The sequence below is a fragment of the Gallus gallus genome, chromosome 19 (assembly GCF_016699485.2).
Source record: "Gallus gallus isolate bGalGal1 chromosome 19, bGalGal1.mat.broiler.GRCg7b, whole genome shotgun sequence".
Taxonomy (NCBI): domain Eukaryota; kingdom Metazoa; phylum Chordata; class Aves; order Galliformes; family Phasianidae; genus Gallus; species Gallus gallus.
The window spans coordinates 5,485,430-5,506,080 of NC_052550.1; the positions used below are offsets into that span (position 1 = coordinate 5,485,430).

At 43.3% G+C, this 20,651-nt stretch overlaps 1 protein-coding gene across 29 annotated transcripts in view; it reads left to right on the forward strand.

Annotated features, from left to right (window-relative positions):
- The window catches only part of TPST1 (tyrosylprotein sulfotransferase 1), an 87,255-nt gene that overhangs the window by 65,960 nt on the left and 644 nt on the right, over positions 1–20,651 (forward strand). For 28 of the 29 annotated variants that reach the window (XM_046902591.1, XM_046902587.1, XM_046902579.1 and 25 more), the window contains 5 exons: positions 3,872–4,815; positions 10,484–10,682; positions 17,658–17,708; positions 18,755–18,830; positions 19,838–19,885. In XM_046902591.1, coding sequence (XP_046758547.1) covers positions 3,971–4,815; positions 10,484–10,682; positions 17,658–17,708; positions 18,755–18,799 — 1,140 coding nt within the window. In that variant the 5' untranslated portion in view covers positions 3,872–3,970 and the 3' untranslated portion in view covers positions 18,800–18,830; positions 19,838–19,885. The remainder of the gene's footprint in view (positions 1–3,871; positions 4,816–10,483; positions 10,683–17,657; positions 17,709–18,754; positions 18,831–19,837; positions 19,886–20,651) is intronic. The other variant, XM_046902603.1, reaches the window with a different exon arrangement.

The window sequence follows — 20,651 nt, forward strand, 5'->3', positions numbered from 1 at the left end:
CTGCCGAGCATACTGTGATTGATCTTCAGCTCACGTTGTGGTGCTTCTGTTGTTGTTGGTTGGTTTTTAGTCGTTTTAGTGGTCTCTGCCTTTAGCGGAGTAAAGAGCCCACCGTTTCTCAGAGCTCTACTTCTATGCTACAAGGGACAGCAGGTTGCCTTGCTGTGATTGTAAAATGCTGTCAGCTGTTACTGTTAGCAGAGCATTACTGACTTGTAGCTCTTCTCCAGTTTGGCGTTGATGCAGTCCAGAGTGCTCACTCATGGAGAGGATGAAGGTGGGGTCTGTTGATTTGTGAGCTGCTGGGAGGGCAGTCACTTCCATCTGTCACACTTATCTTGAAGAGCTTTATGTGTATCTTGGGGCCCAGGAGGGAGTTTGCTGGCTTGCAGAGCACGTTGGTTTGCTGAGCAGTGCTGTTTTGTCAGCTCCTCTGTTGGTTTCCTGATGCACAAGGCACTGGTCTTGCTATGTTTTATGGCAGTTGCATGCTCCAAGCACTGCTTTCAAGCAGACAGCAGCATGGAAGGTCATAAGGCAGCAAAGCTCTGTCTGCTTATGGTCTTTCAGCCTTTGGCATCACTGAGCTTACCAAAAGTTACTGCATCGAATGAAATTGTGGTTGGTTGGTGGTTGTTTTCTTGTGTGTGTGTGTGTGTGTGTGTGTGTGTCACGTGGATTTTTTATTGCTGCTTTTGTGAGTGGTCAATGGTAATTTAGGAAACCAACTGGCACACTGCGGGGCTCACAGCATTTGCTGCTGAGGGTGACTCATCGCTCTGCCTCAGCATCCCCAGGGACGGAGTGTTTCAGCCTTCGGTCACCTGCTCTGCCCTGCTGCTGCTTGTCCTTCAGCTTGGTTCTGTTGTTCCAATACCAATAGCCAGACTGATCTGTTTCCTGCAGAGATCAGCTACTGAGCTTGGAGTTGGACTCAACGGTCCTCATGGGACTATCCAACTTTGGGCATTCAGTGATGCTCAGGGGATCAGTTGGTTGTGTGCCTGTTTGATTTCAGTTTGGAAGGTGAAGGAGATCTTTGGTTCAGTGTTTTGTCTTGGGGGTTACGGCTGGGGAAATGAGTTTTACAGAATGTACTCAAACCAAATAACATCAGGATTGGTGTAAATGTTTGCACATCTTGCGTTCCCTGCAGCAAAGCGTCCTCCTGTTGCATTAGGTCTTTTCTGAGCACTTTGAACTAAATCTTCACTGTTTCTGAAAGCATTTAAAGAGATTTTGGGTGTTCTTTGCTGGTTTAAGCAGAACAGTTTCCTTCCCTATCTGAAAATTGTGTGATTGAATTGCGTGTATGTATACTTCTGCTGATCTCCATATATTTAAGGTGGAGTTAAGCCACTGCTTCAGCAGGGAGCAGCACATGAAGTGTAATGAGACTTCTACAGAGAAGTGGTGGCCATGGGTTTCATCAGTGGAAATTCAGGTTGGAAAGGAGGAACAATTTCTTCTCCAAAGAGTGGTGCTGCAGTGGCACAGCTGCACACGGAGGTGGTGGGGTCACCATCCCTGGAGGTGCTCCAGAACCATGGAGATGTGGCACTGAGGGCCGTGGGCAGTGGACATGGTGGGGTGGTTGGGGATGGACGTTGAGGATTACTGCTGACAGAGATGGAAAAGCATTGAGGCAGCCGTCATCCCAATGCTGGCGGTACCTCAGCGCTCAGAGCTCCTCACAATGAAAAGCATCTGTGATTCATACTGCTCAGTGAGCTGTTTCGGCTCTGAAAAGCGAGCTCATGTTCAAAGTAGCAATTAGAGGGCTACTTTCATTTGAATTTGGAGAGGAAGAGTTGGTTTTCAGGCTAGCTCGTGTCTCCAAAACCACAGCACAGCTGGACGGCAGAACACAGGTAAGGGAGCTGTCTGTACAGTAACTGCTATGGATGGAAAAGGGAAATGGTCAGGGTTGAGGTCAGTGTGAGCAGATGAAGTCAACTGGGAGCTGAGGCAGCAGTTCTGTCCCAGCCCATGTTGGATATAACCATTGGTACCCGCTGTAAGTCCTGGTGTGTTCTCCATCCTTCCTGTAGGTGTCTGTCAGCAAGATTTTGTACCTTTTGTTTCTATCTACAGCTTTTGTTCAGACTCATGTGCGTTGCTTAAGTGACCTAATCAGGTCTTTGGTTCTCATCTGTTCTGTAAATGGTGCGGTTCGAAGGAGCCCAAAATGAAAAATGATGTTTGTGAAAAACTTTGTTTCAGTGTTGGGTGTTCTTCTTCAGGCATTATCCTCACATTATTACTGATTAAAAAAGCCGTAAAATATTTAATGATGGGTGTGCAAAGCCTTGTGTTTTAGTACATGTCTCGTTTGTTTCCAGGTACTGAGTTGTCCTGTCATTGTAGAAGATAGTAGTGTAGCTACGTGAAAATAACTCACAGGAGAGAAGCAGAGCTTTTGTTGTAGCTAAATTCACTTTGAACTGTACTGAGATGTGCTCTGTCACCAGGTAATGGTAACTGCTTAATTCACAGAGCTGAGAGTGGATTTAATGTAGGACGTTATTGGCACCCCAGGAAAGAGATGAGTGGTTATCCTTGATTTGCCTTTTTTTTCCATTGTTTTGTGATAGTTGTAAGGGTTTAAAACTGACTGAGTGATTTATATGTGCTATTGTAGAACCAGAAGGGAGGTTATGCTATGATGTAACAGTTAAGCATTTTTTTACAGCCTGTATTTCCATTCCATGCTATAAACGTGGAATGACTGTAACTATAAACTCGTGGATGTGACTGCCAGGATGCTTTATGGAGCATAGTCGTATTACTGGTATTATCCATTGCTTCTTGACTTGTCATGGGAGTACTTGGTGTAAACCTCTTTGTAAAATAACAATGCATTCACATTCTTAACTTCCAAGTGTTACGTTTTGGATGGGGGAAGGTGCTGGCTGTCGTGGAATCAGTAAGGTTGGAAGAGACTTATAAGATCATCAGGTCCATCTGCCAGCCCAGCCCCGCCGTGCCCACCGTTGTACCAGCAAGAATGCAGATCTGTCTAGGTGATGTAGAAGAGACTATAAGAAAGTGTAAGCTGACAGCATTGCTTGAGAGAGCACAATTCCTGTATAGAATGTGGTATATACTTTGTTCTGGGAATGCTTCATTGCACGGCTTGAAATTACACAAGGCTTTACCTCTTCCTGCTGGTATTGTGGTTGAGAATGGGGCCTATTTTTCTCTCTAATTTATTCAGTTTTTTAGTATTTCAGCTATTGAAGGCTGGTCTTAGTTTTGATCCTGGTCAACTTCAGTCTTGGGTTCTACTTACAGTTCTTAGCGACTGCCCACTTCTTTCATCAAAGCTTCTCTTGAAACGAAAATGATTTTGTCCTCTACTTATTGGGAACTATTTCTCTTTGGTGCTTTAAGCCCATAATCAAAACTGGAGAATTTCACAGTCAGATGTTGTTGTGTAGGTGTGAAATGTCTTTTGCTGTCATCTTGTGTTCTCTGAAGGAAATGGAGCGTGTCAATCTCCTCACATAGTGAAGAAAGGTCCCTTAATGGTCGCTTTTCTCTATTCTAAAGTCCCATACAAATAATGTATTTGACTGCAGAGTGTAACAGAAGTTACCCAATGGTGGAATTCTTTCAAATATACTGCTGAATTGTGCCAGAGAGCTTCTATGTAAATAGCACTTATAATCACAGATCTTGTTATCCTTTGTGTTGCTGCCATGGTAGACAGGAGGACTTTCCATTATTGGCTCTTTGTTTTTCAGATGTTGCATTTAGAAGTCTTAATGCGACATCAGGAGATAATAACTGTATTGAATGCCATCAGGTATTTCTGGTGCTGATGTATCATTGTAGTTGTTAATTCAGTTCTTTTTTTCCCTCTCACCAGCCCCTAATTTATTTTGGATCAGGATCTCCATGGCACGTGAACTAGAAAGCAATCTGCAATAGAAGGTCTCCTTATTTTGAAGCGACAGTCTTTACCAAAATGGTTGGGAAACTGAAGCAGAACTTGCTGCTGGCATGCCTGGTGATCAGCTCAGTGACAGTGTTCTATCTGGGCCAACACGCCATGGAGTGTCACCATCGCATAGAGGAGCGCAGCCAGCCGGCGCGGGTGGAGAGCGTGAGAAGCACAGTGAGAACTGGTTCTGATGGAAACGCAAATAAAACCTTTGCTTACAACAAAGACATGCCTTTAATATTTATTGGAGGAGTACCTCGAAGTGGCACTACGTTGATGCGTGCCATGCTTGACGCTCATCCGGATATTCGATGTGGAGAAGAGACGAGGGTGATCCCACGGATTCTGGCAGTGAAGCAGATGTGGGCGAGATCAAGCAAAGAGAAGATCCGGCTGGATGAAGCTGGAGTCACAGATGAGGTCCTGGACTCAGCCATGCAGGCGTTTTTATTGGAAATCATAGTGAAACACGGGGAGCCTGCGCCTTATTTGTGTAACAAAGACCCTTTTGCTCTAAAATCCTTAACTTATCTTGCTAGAATTTTCCCCAATGCCAAATTTCTTCTAATGGTACGGGATGGTCGTGCGTCTGTACATTCCATGATATCTCGAAAAGTCACCATAGCTGGGTTTGACCTCAACAGCTACAGAGACTGTTTGACCAAGTGGAATCGTGCTATAGAAACTATGTACAACCAGTGTATGGAGGTTGGCTTTGAACGATGTATGCTGGTACATTATGAACAGCTTGTATTGCATCCTGAAAGATGGATGAGAACTCTCTTAAAGTTCCTTCGCATCCCATGGAACCAAGCAGTGCTGCACCACGAAGAAATGATTGGAAAAGCCGGCGGTGTTTCTCTTTCCAAGTGAGTATGAGCGTTCCTCTCTTATCTTTTATTGCTCTGCAAGATAAAATAGGGCCTTTTGCATATGAAAGACCAGTCATAACTCAGTTCTTTAGTAGCTGGTGATATCTTAGGAAGCTGATTTGTGGTGCAGATTGTATGCAAAATAGGAATGACTGTTAACTATTGCTTTGCAGTCCTGGGTGAACTCTGAGCAGTTGTCCCTCTAGCATATATGTATGGACCATGTGAACTAGCTCATGCTTTAAGGTCAGGCTAACTTGAATTTGGACGTTGAGCATCAGCCTTTCCTCCAACAGAGCTTTGTCTTCCCTTTGCCCCAAAATAAACTTAAACCATTTTTATCTAGACTGGCACTGTTAGTCCTAGCAAGATCACCCATGTGATTTCAGGGACTTAATTCTTGTTGTCAATGCAGGAATGGCCCTTGATGTATATTTGCCAAGGACGTACTCTTCCAGGAAACTTGAGAAATTGTTCCAACAAAATAGAAAGCAGAGTTGGCTGCTCTTCTGTTGGCGTGTGCGCCTCAGAGGACAAGCACTGAATAAAATTAACCTTGTTGGAGGCAAATCTTAGTAGTCTGTCACACCATCTGTGTGTCTGACCTAACTGCTTTCAGGAACAGAAATCCAGCTGTGCTTATAAAACTTCAGTATTTAGGAGGGGGGTGTTTGGGGTGTGCATGTTTTGATCTCCTTATTTTTTGTGTGCTTTTGGCTTTTTTTTCTTGTTGCTGTTGCAGATCAATCTCACAGATCACGTGTCACATACAGCTGCAGTGTTGATTAAAAAGCCATCTTCTAGCAGCAAGACATGCACAGTTAAATCCCCTGACTCTGCTTTTTACTATTCATCACTGACCAGGAGCACTGGAGTAGCAGAGGCACCTTGCTCAGCAGGCAGCATGGGCTGGGATGTCAGCTAAAGCTAAAGTTTTGAGAGAGAAAAGTTGGGAGAGGGTTTTTTCTTTATTCAGGGAAGTGACTGTCCTTGTTGTGTGGGGTTTTCAGTGTATTGGAGGGGGTTAGGATTGAAAGCAGTGATAGAATTGGATGCCGCTATCAAGAAGGCATCCCAACCATATTTGTTTCTTTTGCAGTCTTGTTTGTTAGCAGATGGAAGCCTTCAGATGGTGTTAACGTGGAGCAGTGTGCTGTTGTACGTCTCTGCAAGCTGTATCTGTGCCTGCACTCTTCTGCTATCTGTATTGTGTTACTGCTTCACAGTGGTGGCTGGGGGGGAGCAGGCTGACTTTTACTGCCATAAATAGGTGCTGCCAAGTTCTGTTAAGTGTCCTGTAAAAATAGCCATGCAGAAGGCCTTTTCTAGTAAATTATTACTGCTCTACAGCTCACAGATTAGGGTTTGTAAAAATTAATGGGCCTCTAGACTATAAAACTCAGTAGCCTTACGGAATTCACACAGTTTCAAGTAGTATTTCTTGCTGGATCTGGTGGAATGGGATGTGAGGAGTTGAGAATATTTGTTCACGTCCCTAAAAGTTAGGAGAAGGTAGTGCTGAAAGTAAAACGTGACTGTGGGAATATTCCTGAATCAAACTTTGAAATTTCATACTTAGAATCATAGAATCATTGCATCATTAAGGTTGGAAAACACCACTGAGTGTCCAGTCCAACCACCAGCCCATCGCCACCATGCCCACTGAATGGGATCATTGGCACCATTAAGGCTGGAGAAGACCTCTAAGGTCATCTGTTCCAATCACCAGTTTGTCTCAAAGTGTTCTTTTCTATGGGACCCTCAGTTCAGGTTTTGGATGGTTTTGCTGTTTCTTGCTAGATGATACGTGAAAGTAATCTGTTATTTCAGGAGGCTTTGGCAGTAGGGGAAAGAGGGGTTGTTAACGTTATGTCTGTGGTGTTTCTATCTAATCAAATACCCTTGGAATACATGGCGAGATTTGGTTTGCAGTTGCAAGAGACCTTTATAATTTGATAATGATTTTAGTGACTCAGTCTTCAGAGGGCTGTAGAACAAACAGTGCCTATGAAATTCTGTAACTTGCACGTCTGTTTCGTGTCGTTAAATGATGCTAACTGAAGTTGTGCAAGGGGAGCACGAGGTTCCCCAGTCTGATTTCCTTGCAGCAGTTGTACCCCATTGACATCTCCGTCTCCTCACGGCCCTGGAGCTGCTCTGGGAAGGGAGGATCCTTCCCACACTATTTACTGTGAGCTCCAGGGGCTGTGCCACGGCTTATCAGATTTTGACAGCTGAACAAAAGACAGCTCGAAGCACTTAGTTTTCCCTCTATCGGGTTGCATTTGGCACGTTCTCAGCTGCAGACAGATTCCTTATGGCCTCAGGTGTTGAGTTCCAGGCTCAAGTTCAATTCTGCGTTGTTCTCTTGCAGCATAGAGTTTCCCTTGAGGTTTATCTGGGAGTGCTCCATGCTGCAGTGTGTGAATATCACCTGCTTTCAGCTGAAGCAGGCCTGGCTCCACGCTCTGCCCATAGCTTTCTCCCACCTGCCTTTCCAAAGGGCAGTGCAGAAGATGACCTCAGAGATAATCTGAGGAGATTCAGAACAGAGCTGTCAGTTACACACAACTTGGTCTTCTCACAGAGCCCTCTGCCACGTACTTCAAGCTGTTCTGTAAAGATGCATTCAAATTGCATCACTCAAATTACATTGCTGGCAGGAGAAGCATTTCACAAGGACCAAGCAATCTATGTCTGAGTGTGACATTGCTTTCATAGTGCTAGCCTCGTAGCACAGCAGGGAAAGGAAGAGCTGGCTTGAACTGTTTCCCTGTGTCCTGCAAGGTGCTGGATGGGGCAGAAAGGGATGGCTGGAGGTGTTAGGACTGCTGCAGGGTTTTAGAAATCTGTCAAGTGCTCATTGCCTTGGAGTGCTTACAGACACTGCAGGAAAGGGATCTCAGTGTCTCAATAAGGTCTTGCAGTGATGCTATTACCCGGTACTGTGGTATGCAACGTGTGTTAGAATGGGGCTCTGGGTCAGTGTGAGATGCTTTATTTGCAGCTGTGCACTGCCTTAAAGCATGTTACTTCTCTTCTCAAGCTAAGCCAGCAACCACATGACCTGCACAACTCTTCAGGAAGTGAACCATCTCCGTTTTCTCTTACTCCAAACTCAGCAGCTCTTATGCAATAGTCTTTCAATAGCAATGTGAGGCACTGGACAGTTCGTACTTAAGAATCTGACTTCATGTCTTCCCCTTGGCTGCTTGACTTGAGGAAACTGTTGGCTGTTCTCTCTTCTACGTTTGCTCAGCAGTCTCTGATTACTGCTGACCCAGCCCTACTCTCACTGCTTTTCTATTTTACTGAGTATTTCCCCCCTCCTTTTGCTTCTTTCCTGAGGAGTGCTGCAAGGTTTTAAGGATGTACACCACGGGATGAGCAGTAGTGCAGAACCTGTTGTTTGAAGTAATTGCCAGCGTGGCTGTTCTGTTGCAGGAATGTGTTATGGCTGGGCTGCATGCTATAACGAGCATTGTTAATGTAGCTCTGGCATTTGCCTGCTAACTGAAAACAGCTGTGGTGACCACTGATGCAAAGAGCTGTCAACCCTTTAATAGCATTTTTATTGGGCTTACTGTGAAAATAGCTGTCTAGGCAAAATTACTTCAGAATATATTTTTAGTGAATACCTTTTTTCCATTTTTATTGCAGGACAGTGGTGGAAGTGGTTGGGGTTAGCAGCTGCTCTCAGAGCCCAGCCTGTTCCTGCAGTTGTGCATGGAACCTGGCAGTACTGCCCACATGCATACACAGCCAGATTTGCCAAGGCTTGCTGTGCGTTCTTGTTCTGCTTTGTCGTGATGTTTTTCCTCCTCCGTCCTGTCCCCTCTCTCTTCTCTCCATAGTCCTCTGATGTTCTTTGGTCTGAAGGGTCTTCCCCAGTAACTGCTGCGTTTCTTCCCATCTGAAGTGAAAGGACAGTGAAGGATTTCAGCAGAAGGCTGAATGTGCAGTGCTGTATTTCTGGGTGAGCTCTGAGGAGCGGCTCTGCAGCCACGTCTGTCTCTCACCACTGGGAATTGCTTTGTGCTGAGCTTATTGTTACCAAGGATTGAAATGTCAGTGGGGCACAGCGTACACATTTGAAATGTGCTTTTGCTTCAGGACAAGATATCCATATGTATACTAATTTAGGACTGAGTGGCCACGTAGCACTTACTGCTTTGGGGTTCCAGTGAGCTGTTGGCCAAACCCATTCCTGCTTATCACAGCATCCTCCTTACTTTGTCCGGAGGTTGCGGGTGCCCATCCCTGGAGGTGGCCCAGGCCATGCGGGGGCACTCAGCCCGAGCTGCACTCGGAGCTCGATGATCTTTAAGGCCTCTTCCAACCAAAGCCGTTCTGCGCTGTTACTGCAGATGGCCAAATTCACAGCTTTGGTGACGAGATTGTGAGCTCGGCTGAGAAGGAGCAGTCTGACTTCAGGCTTCTTGTCTCACAGACTGTTGGGAAGATTTAAGGAGTGTTTTTCTCAGAGTGTTTTCTCACATTCTGCCCGCTGTGTAACTGAAGAATTGGCTGCCAGAGCGTTAATTTGGATCTTTGTGTTCTCCTGCTTTGTCTCATGCAGATGAGGTGGTGCTGTTATCCTTTGTACAACGCTTTTAATTTTGTTTTCTGTGTGGTAGAGCTTTTTGAGATTAAATTCTTGTAAGGAACACCTCACAGCATTGCTTGTAATGCAGATGCAAATGTTCCTCTGGGCGTTCTGTGTACACAGGTCTGATCTTAACCTGCCTTAAAGGAAAGATGAGCCCTGACATCCTGCATCCTCGTGGCTCTGAGTGCAGAACAAAGCCTGAGAGCCTCGGATTGCTCTGTGTGCTCTGAGTGCTTTTGGCCTGTAGAGAGGAGCGCAGGAAGGAGGTTTGGCATCTTCTAATCTAAAAGAAGTGAGGAACGTGGGAAAGCAAAGCAGTGCCAGATTTCTTCCTTTAACAAAACGAAACAAAAAAACAGAGCTCCACACAACAGTAAGTGGGGTGCGAGAACGGAAGACTTGGATGGCTGATTTAAGTGATCAACAAGCTATTTTATACATACAGGACGTGTGACACTTGGGATCATTCACTCGCTCCCTTTAAGAACTGTGTGACCATCAGTCAGTTGAAGTAATTATACAAAATATGATGACAGCCTCTATCTCTGTCAGTTCCACTGGTCTTTTCATAAAGCATCTTTGAGTTTCGTGCGAAGATGGTGTGATATTCCAAAGTGCCTTTGGAAGTGTTATGTGTGTCCCATTAAAGAAAATACAGAGTTTAGTCACAATAGGAGGGGAAGAATAAACGACACGTGGGTTTCAATTAGAATACAACTTTCAAGAGCAACTGAGGCAGCGAAACAGCAAATGTGGGAGTAGTTCAGTGGGAAAACAGCTTTGTATGTAGGTGTGTGTGTGCTTCTCACTTGCTAAGGACTTGCTTCAGCACATTCTCTGTGAAAGCCTAAATCTGAAAGCATGCGTGGATGTTGTGCTAATCATTCTTATTTTAGCCTTGTGTAGTAAAGCTTCCCACCAGCCCTGTGGAAACAGGAAATCTGGAGGAAGAGAAGGAAGGGGTAAAGAAAATATAAGGCATTAAGGTCTTACTGCCAGTGAAGAAGCAAGTCTTGGTTGGAGTGCAGAATATAACCTTTCCTTCTCCCTCTGCAGAGTTGAAAGATCTACTGACCAAGTCATCAAGCCAGTCAATGTGGAGGCGCTGTCAAAGTGGGTTGGGAAGATCCCTGCTGATGTTCTGCAGGATATGCCGGTGATCGCACCCATGCTGGCAAAACTGGGCTATGATCCATATGCCAATCCACCAAACTATGGAAAGCCAGATCAAAAAGTTGTGGAAAATACCAGAAGGGTAAGGCATTTTTGTGTTTGATTTGTTGACCAAGTGGAGGTGAGCTCTGGAGAGAAAGATTCCTCCAGTCTATTTCTAATACTTTCCAATACCCTCCTTGCTGCAGAGGGCAAAACTCCATAGGACTGGAATTCCAGCTCCTGTTCATCTTCCATTTCACTCTTCCTTCCTTCCAACCCCAGGCTTGTGTTGTGTTCTTTGCTGTGTGTAACTGAACCTCCTGAGAACTGTCCAGATAGTCCTGGAAAAAAGCTAGCTGTCTTGCCCCATTATCAAACTCGATTCATGAGCTCATATATATATAATGTTTGGGATGTGCTCTTTCACAAAATTGTTCTCCAAATATGTGGTTGAATTTGCAAAGTGACCCATGGAAAATAGCCCAGGATGACCAGAATATCAAATGTTCCAATTCTTTGCTGTTCCTTTGTAGAACAAACAAAAGGCGGTGGAAAGTCTGGTGCTGATTAACCTAAACTTGAGGATTTTAGCCTGAATTTAATGTAGCTGGAATTTGAATAGTTCGGCTATACAACTGTTTACCCCTGGAGGTATCCATTGAAAAGCTCATTAACATTGTTTGGAATAAGAATGATTAACTTTTCAGTTCTGTCCTTTGGAGAATGTATACTGTATTAAAAGAAGGTGACTTTTGCTGCTGCAGCAAAGTCAGCACTGGGAAAACTGAATTAAACAATGTGAGAGGACTGTCTTTCACCAGTGTTCCGATATTTAAAGACTGATTGGTACGCTTTGCTGAGAAGAAAATGGTGTTTTGTGTAATCTTTAAACATTCTGCATTCTCTTTTTAGGAGCCCTCTCTGAAAAACCCTTATAGAACAGTTAGCAATGCAGTAGATGATGGGAGGTTGACTATTTAGCTCAGAATGGATCACAGAATCTTCATGTACCTATGAATGCATACTGAAAAACAGCGACTTGGATGAAAATTTGCATTGTAATTCAATAATATAAAGTTGATTATCTCCTATTGATACAATTTCAATATTTTTACACTGTCAAGCTTCCTGGCCATCAGGCATCTTGCACAGAAAGCTGGCCCTGATAGAAATAACTAATATCCTGTTTGGTGATCAGCAGGAGCTGACTCATCCCTGAGAAATGCTGGGTTGTGTTTTGTTTCCCCACAATGTTTTTTTATGTTTGGGCATGGGGGGCACGTTTCAAAACAAGCTTAAGGTGTTTGGGAAGAGCTGCAAGGGAGCTGTGGTGTGTCCTCGTGTGCCCATCACAGGTAGCATAGGCTGCCCTGGGAATGTCCACTTCTCCTCCTGGAACGTTATGCTCATTTATTTCTTGATACTTCAGCTTAGAGAAGGAGGTTTCAATATTTGTAAATCACCTCTTAATTTTGGTCTTGCTGTCTTAAAAATTCCTTCACCTGGGATAGCTTTTCAGAGCTCTGTGCTGTATGGGTTGCTGGAGGTGAAGCTGTCCAAATGAAACATTTCCAGCTATTTCTCAGTCATAATAATATATATAAATCTTGCAAGCAACTGTTTATTGCCTCACTTTTTTGGAAGCAGCTCTATTCTATTTGTATTTTGTGGTTGCTGAGAACTTTAAACCGAGTACAGAACTTGAACTTGATTCATTGAAAACAGATTTTAAAGACGTTCAGGCTCCTAAAGCTGAACGGTGCTGTGTTAGTATGGTAACCCTTAGTGTGACTGACTCGGGCCAACGCTGAGTTATCTGACTTCTGCTTCTCTCTGCTAACGTCGTCGTTTTGGAGTCGGGTCAGGGTGGCATGAGCTAGCATTGGGATGGAAGAAGCTGCTTCATTCTGGCAAACGGAAAGCAGGAGTATGGGGAAGGAGTGGTGTTTTTGTTTTTGGAGATGGGGAAGGAGTTGTTCGGTTTTTGGGGGGTATGTAATGCTGGTGTTAATTTGACTGTGGAAGTTGCAACAGCAGGGTGGAAGCCCAGCACCACCGATATTACTGTCAGGGGAGAGTGTGGCTCCACCTAAACAGAGATGGAACAGCACTGGGTCATCCAGTTTGTTGCTATTAGGTGTGTTAAAGAAGCAACGTTTCTCTCATTGTCAAAGAGCTCTTGTTTCGGGTCCCTTCCAACCCAAACCATTCTGTGATTCTGTGATGATGATTTTTATACAGTACATACAAAAACATACATATAAATGGGATGAAAAATAGAAAAACCAGCCAGGATGCCAAACAAATTCACAGCCAGAAAACTTCTTGAATGCAGACAGCTCAGGATTCTGTGGCTGTACTCTTAGGACAGTTACAGGAGAGTGCTGTCCATTTGTAGAAGATAACTTAAAAAGGCTCCAAAATTAAGCTGCAAGATGCCTTTGTCCTGTGATGCTGTGATTAAGTACTGCATGCATTTCTGCATTTATGCTATGTCATACCAGCTGCGGAAGCTACACTGAGCAAAATCTGTTGCTCCTTGGAAAGGCTGCAGATGAGATTAATGCTCCATAGTGAAATTACTGTCAGTAATTTCAGAGCTGCTGCTGGTGGCTGAACCAACAGTGTGAAGTGTGCCCAAAACGTGACAGGGCTGTTACTGGGGAAAATGGAAGGGAATGGCTGGCGCGATGCTGTTAGCTTTCCGAGCAGTTAAATCCTGTTGCTTTTAATTTTCCTCTCCTTCTGTCCCCCTTCTGGTGACTTAATTATGTGCAGGTTTAAATATTTTTTTCCCTTCAGTATGGAAATAAACTGAAGATTCTCATAATCTAAAAGACAGTGCTTGTGGCAGAATTTCTGTGTGTTTGCAGGTAATGCAGGGAAAATAATGATCTCTGCTGAACTTGGGTTTTTCACTTTAGTGTTACTGATCTGAGACACCAAGGGTTGGTTTTCCATGCTCCTCTAACAGCACAAAACCATGAAGATGTTACTGGTGTTTATCCTCTATCGTGTTGGTTCGGGTTTTGTTTTAGGAAGTAAGAGAGCCTGAAGCAACTCCATCTCTTTGCACGATGGTCTCCAACGTACAGTGTGCAATGTGTGTTATGGAACGTGGGGTCTCTCTGAGTGTTCTCACAAACGAAGTCATTAACTTTTTGATGGAGCTGGCAACATTGTCCTGTGTGACACTCCTTGTCTCAGGGAAGGACCTTAGGACAGAGATGGAGCGTTGCTGGTCTGTTAATTTTGTTACTATAATTGCATGTAGGGGTCCATTCCTTATAGGTACAAACGACTCTTTTTTTTCCAAGAGTTTAACAAATTCTACACCCTGAACATAAAGGAAACAAACATCTTATTGCTGAAATGAGTGTTCGTATGTAAATGAAGCAGAAAATGCAAACAAATTGCCTGAACTGGAAGCTCACTCACTGTATGCTGAAATATTCCAGCAGAATCATTCCACATAGGCAGAGTCTGATCCGTCCTTATCAATATGAGTGTGTGTGGAAGCGTGTGCCAGCAGTGTCACAGAACACACCAGAGGTGGGAGGACAGCTCGTAGCTGCACAGCTCTGATGCTGCCCAGCAGAAGCTGGCGTGTTGTTATGTTATGGTTGGCCAAGCGCTTTCCTTTCACATCTGCAATGGCTTACATCAGATTTTCTTTGGCACGCGCTTCCCTCTGAATGAGTTTGAGCACTGGGAACGCATATTCCAGTCGTTTATTTCATGAGGCTGTGATACCTGCCCTGCAGAGATCGAGGGACGGAAATGTACAGAAGGGTGGAAGAAGTTATGGTTTTCATCATGGCTGTTTAAATATACGTTGCCTTTTTCTAATCACATCTGAAAGCTGTTATCTGTCTCTGTTTTATGTTCTGTTGATGGTATTTTCTGCAGTTAACATCTACAGGAAAACAGATTTCTATAAACTCCTGTTTCATGCCCATATTAAATCGTGAGGAAATGCCTCTTGCTGTTAAGTGTTGAGATGTACAGGATGAATGTGATTTCAGGACTCGGATCCTGTCTTTACCCCAGATGCAATCTGTGATAAAGGGTGTGAAGTGAGGCTATGCTGCTGCATAATTGCTTGTGCTGTCAAATGTATGTAATTGTAGAGGTATGCAGTAATGAGAGGCTGCTCGAGTAGCCTAGGGAGAAAAAAGCCATCCATCTCTATTTATGCTGGTTAGCATCAGGTAAGCATAAAGGCAATGGGCTTTTTGAGTATTGTCTGATATTTAAAATATAGAATAGTGGTGGGGTTTTTTGGTTGTTTGTAGGACGACCAGCAGAGCAGAGTTCCTCAATATCATAGAATCGTAGAATGGCCTGCATTGAAAAGGACCACAATGACCATCCAGTTCCAACCCTCTGCTGTGTGCAGGGTCACCAACCACTGGACCAGAGCTGCCCAGAGCCACATCCAGCCTGGCCTTGAATGCCTACAGGGATGGGGCATTCTTTCTCTTTGCTTAATAGCACATTTGGTGGGTATCGCTTCCAGCCTGGAGATTCCCAACTGCACTGCTTTTCTCTGGAGTTATGGTTTTTGTTTTGCTTTGTTTTTTACCAGCTCCACAGCCGTGTGCTTACTAAGGCATAAAGCTGTTGGCAAACAAGGTGTGAGATGAAGTCGGGCTGCACACTGCCTCTTGGTGGACATGCAGTGGCCTCTCTGAAATCTCTGTTGCTCTGTAGGTTGTACTTCTCCGAGAGCCCCTCTTCCGTTCTCTCGGCTTTCCTTGTGTATTTCTGAGAGTGTTCTCAGATAACTGAATGTGTTGTTTTTTTCTGATCTCTTTTTGGGAACAGAAGTGCATTTAGTTCAGCTATAGGAATGTTTTGGGATTATTATTATTATTTTTTAAGTAGAACGGTTTGAATAATGCAGGCAGCAACCAACAGTCTGACTTGGGCTTGAGATTATTCTCCCTTCCCTTTGGAAATCCATTTGGGCTTGCAAAATAATTCCCTTGGAAATAGTAAACACAACTTCTCTATTTTACTGAATTCCTGCTTTGAATGGAAACCATTCCAATATCCTGCTTCAGCCTCTGTGCTGCCACACTCCAAATAATGTGTTTGAGGGTTAGAAACTGGTCTGAAAAGAATTTTGAATCTGAAACCTCTTAATTTCTTTGGCTGCAAATGGAGTCATTGTTCTACGAATCTCTGGATTGCAGCTGATCCCTGGTTACTCATTCAGAAGGGACCACTCGCCATTTCTGGGACTACTTTAAACTAGTTTGCATGCAGCCTCAGTCCTGACAAAACCAGAATTCTAGATAATATTGCTTTTGAATGAGAATTGCATGCAGTTGTCTTAAGCCTAATCTAGCAGCAGCTTCTCAGGCTTGTCATGGGTTAGGTTCTGATGTGCAGTGGGATATTTTATGGCAATATAATCAAATGCCTTTGAAATGTCTTCTTACTTTTCCAGGCTATGACATGAGCGTCATTATTTTTCTTAATGATGCTTGTTGGGTTGATACCTTTGATGGACTTTCTTTTGATGCTTATTAGGAGTAAAAGGGTATTACAGTGGTAAGGCTTTTAGAGCAGAGAAAAAAATACGTATTTTAGATTCTCCAGAACACAGCCTGCATCTTAACACTCTGCTTAGAAGCCTGAAATATGAAATACCCTTCTTCTTTTATAGCTATTAATTGTGTATCCAGGCTCCAAAAGCCTCACGCTGAATTTTTGACTGGTGTGGCTTTCATTAAGGTTACCATGGGAATGACTGTATCCCCAAACTGCATGTAAATGAAAGCTTTGCCCATCACTGAGTCAGTCGTTCTATTGCTATGAGATATCAGAAGGAGCAGCGTTCTGTATTGTACATGTATAATAATTTCTACCCTAATGTTGGGGCTGGTTGTTTGGATGTGTTTAGCCTGGTGATAAAGAGCAAGGAGAGCTTCCAGCTCCTTCTTCCCTGCCACATGAGTCATGCGCGAGGTTTAATGCTGCAGATGTGCTTTGGGGTGAGCAGCCCTACAGGCAGGAAACTGGGAGCTGACACAGCAGATGTGGGCCACTGCAGGGCACTGACCAAATGGTCTTCAGGCTCTGGTCATCGGTTCAGAGCAAGGCAGGGAAAGCGGATGTTGTTAATAAGCATGCCTGGAGTTCCTGAGCTGTCTTCCTTTGAAGCAGCTTGCAAACCAGGCATCTCAACTCAGAGCCATGTGTTGGAGCAGCTCCATTGCCATGGTGTGGCTTTGTAGAATTCTTAAGTAGGTTTGTGGCTTTTGATTGTATGTGATTACAGCCACACAAAAACCGCTGACGTTGGGCTGTTCAGTCTTTTTGGTTCAGCAGGAAGGATGGTGGTAAAACTTCCATTCTATTCTACTTATTTTTGTCAAATCCAGAACCTTTCTTCCTTTTTTTTTTCTCCCTTTGGAATGTGTTCCAGTTTCATCTCAGAAGCAAACAGCTTTTGAGAAGCATCCTCAGGAGAGAAGACAATCCATCACCAGTTTATTTCCTAATGGGTCAGACAGTGGGAACAGTTGTTTGGTGTGGCTCCTGGTATGTCTGAGAATATTTACTGCTCTCTTGTTCTCCAGAGCGGTGTCTCAGTGGTGATGTTATGCTCTAAAAGGTGGGGAATTGTAGTCATGATAGACTGTCATAAAGTCAGGCTGGTGGTGAGGCTGCAGCTGTAGGAATCCATGAACATAGGAGTTGCTGGCTGGAACTTTCTAACAGACCTGGATGCGTAAATAAAGTGATGGACGTGTGTGGAATGGGATAGAGGGAGGTGCTGACCATTTCAGCTGAAGCTGTTATGAGCTTTCCCAGACTTTGTGGGAGTTGCATTTGTTCAAGAGCAACAATTCTGTTTGTGTGAGTGGCATTTGTCAAGTTTTGAAACTGTAAAACATAAGTGTTTAAGAACTGCAAGTTCCCAGGTATCTGATTGAGCATTGCTGAGCAGTAATAACCCAGAATAATCCTTCTATTTTTATGCTTAACAAGCTCTTCAGTGTTTCAAACATCAGTGAGTGCTGGCTTTGAATAGTAAATTGTTTTGTTTTGTTTTTTTCCCCAGGTCTTTAAAGGTGAATTTCAGCTTCCTGACTTTCTTAAAGAAGTGCCACAGGTACAGTATGAGAACAGCCTTATAAACACTTTATACTTTTCATTTTCTGATGGATTTTAAAAGAAGAGCTGTGAACAGCTTTCCCATGAGATTGCATCTCCATTGCTCCCAGTCTTTCACTCAGCTGCCCTTAAGGCTTTTTGTGAATGCATGTTTAACCACGTTAGTAGTACGGTGCCTGCAGCCCTCAGCTGACTGAAGGCTGCCATAAAACTAGAGGCACTTCGTGTGTTTTCTGATGTAGAGCAAGTTGTCATTTGTAGAGGAATGTCACCTTTTGTTGTTGTGCACTCGAAGGTTTAAAGCAAATACAGCACAGATAGAGAGAAATAATGAGGGTTTAAAAGAAAAAAAAAAACGTGCTACTGCATCTTGCAAAACAAACCAAAATTATTATTTGTGCAAGCTGTTAATTGATACTGAATGTCCAAGTGCTGTTTAAAGTGCTCTCTGTGTTGTGCTTAGATAGAAAAAACAGGAAGTGGCTCATCCCTGTTACTGTCTCAGGGTGTGTTCAAGTAAAGCTAAGTAGAAAAATATTCGTTTTGCTTCCCCCCCCTCCAAGTTGTCCTGCATATCCAGGAGTGTAGCTTGCAAAATTTGGAGAGAAGGCATTGCAGGGGCTCTCTGCCACCAGATTTTCCTGCAACCATAGAATGAGAGATACCCTCACCTCTCATTAGCCTCAACAGGAGCCTTTAGAGTGACTATGATTTCTGTGACCATCACCAAAGTAGGCACATTATCTACAGTGCTTGTATTTCTTTATATTTCTATATCCATCGTTAATGATACAGTACAGAAATATATTGAGAATGTAAATGTAAGCAGCCTGTATTAACTCCAGTAATTTACAGTGGGTGCAAGCTTTCTTGACTTTGGTTCCCAAATGCTGAGAAAAGACTCCTTGAATATGACTTTTGTTGGGTGTAAAGGTTCAGAAATGCACAGAATCTACCATGCACAGACAACACGTTGTGACTTCTTCAGTCCTTTCAAATGAAAATCAGCTTATTAAAAAGGAAAACTGGTTTCTTTTGTTCCAGCCAAAGAAGACAGTAGAAAGGAGGTCTCGTGGCAAGATAAAATGAACATGGATCAGTAAAGTCTAATAGCTATAGTGTCTGTCTCATGTTTTTGGAACATAGCTTTTTGCTGTGGACACCAAATCTTTCTGATAAACCTGTGTGTGATCTCTAATGTGGGCTTTGCACTCTTACTGGATGTTTGCGTGCTCTCCCCCTCCGAACAGTCAGCGCTCGTGCTTTGCTGGTTGTGCTCAGCTAATAGAACACCATTAAGGATCTGGCACCACGCAGCTAAGTGTGCTGTTGCTCACAGCCATGTTCACTCTCAACTGCTGGCCAATATGTCTATGCGGCTTAATGGCAAGAAAACTATTTCAGTATGTGCTGCTTAAAAGTTATTGTTAGCAAACTGTATTGAGGAAGTGTGCTGCAGTTATTTCATAATGCTTTCAAATGCAATTATTCTGTTTATTTCTAGATTGTCTGCAGTGTAACAGACAGTTGCAGCATATCTGGCTGCAAACCTGGGGTGTGTCAGAACAAAAAGATAAAATATTGCTGATAAGGATTTCTGGCAAATGTAGGGATGAGCTATCCTGAAAGCTTAGCGTGTGGTGTAATGATGGCCTGCTGGCAAAACAAATGATCCTTCATCTGCCTGCAGCATCCATTAGATTAAATTATATTTTCCAGTTACCTTGTGTTGTGTCAGAAGATCACGGTCCAGTGTTTCTAGCAAGTGTCATCTTGCAATCCATATAATAGGATAGGTGCAAAATGGAAATCTCCCAAAGGTCAGGAGGTAAATTGACACAATCAGCGTAGTGTGACTGCAGTATTTACCTCATCCACAGCAGATTGATCCAAAGTAAGATTCTTGTAAAAAGCAAAGCCAACCCTTTTGAAATAGAGGTTTCTTAAAATCTAGATGCTGAAGCTGGAGGTGAAATTAATCCTGATGAAATATTCTGCTTTAATATCACGCTAAAGATAAAATTAATGTAATGTGTCTAAACAGCTGAACGGTGCATTGGTGCTGCTGCTGCTGTCTCTTTCTCTAATGGAATATTGCTCATTTTATTTTAATTATTTACTTAACAGACTGAACCCATGGAATAGAAGATGCAATGGATGCTTCTTGCACAGAAGGTAATAGAAATGCTCGCAGTCTTGTTCAGTTGCTCTTCTTGGTGTAGTTGAGGTGATCTTTTAAAGCTTACTTAACTCCACGCAAGGTTCTGGGTAAGAAAAATATGAAAACAGAGGTCTTGGTTCTGAATCTGTGAAATGGCATTGAGGTAAGTTACAGTGGTGAGAGCTACAAAAGCATAGTTTGTGGTTTAAGAGTCACCGTGCAGTTCTGCGTGGCTCATTACAATTTATAGCACTTAAACTGGTTGCATCTTTCTATATCCAAAAGCAGTATGCTGCCTGAGTGTAGCCAGTGTAGATATCAATACGTGGCCACAGATAGAGCTTCTTCTGTAGTCCTAAATATAGCCAAAGTGCCACGCCAATTAGAAATGATGGATCTAAATGTTTTACAAAGATTAATTGCAGACGTTTATTTTGGAATTGATAGGGAAACCGTAATCTTCTCATGTAGACAGTGTTAAAATGACTACTTCACGTTGCCAATTACATCTTTCAAAAAGGTATTTAAAACAAATACTTCTAAAGCCGTCTAATTTCTGAGAAACCAAATTAACTTCCCAGCAGTAATTAGCACTTGTGCACTGGGATGAAAGAGATGCTGTCAGAGTGCTTTGAATGCAAATGGAAGTTCAGATCTGTGTCTAAATGTGCTTCTGGTAAGAAGTCTGAGAGCAGACTGGAAAGGCAGCTCCTAATGGCTCTGCTTTGTTTAGCAGTGGCCGCTTGTAATTATGCAGTATTTTCATAAATGAAAAATGCT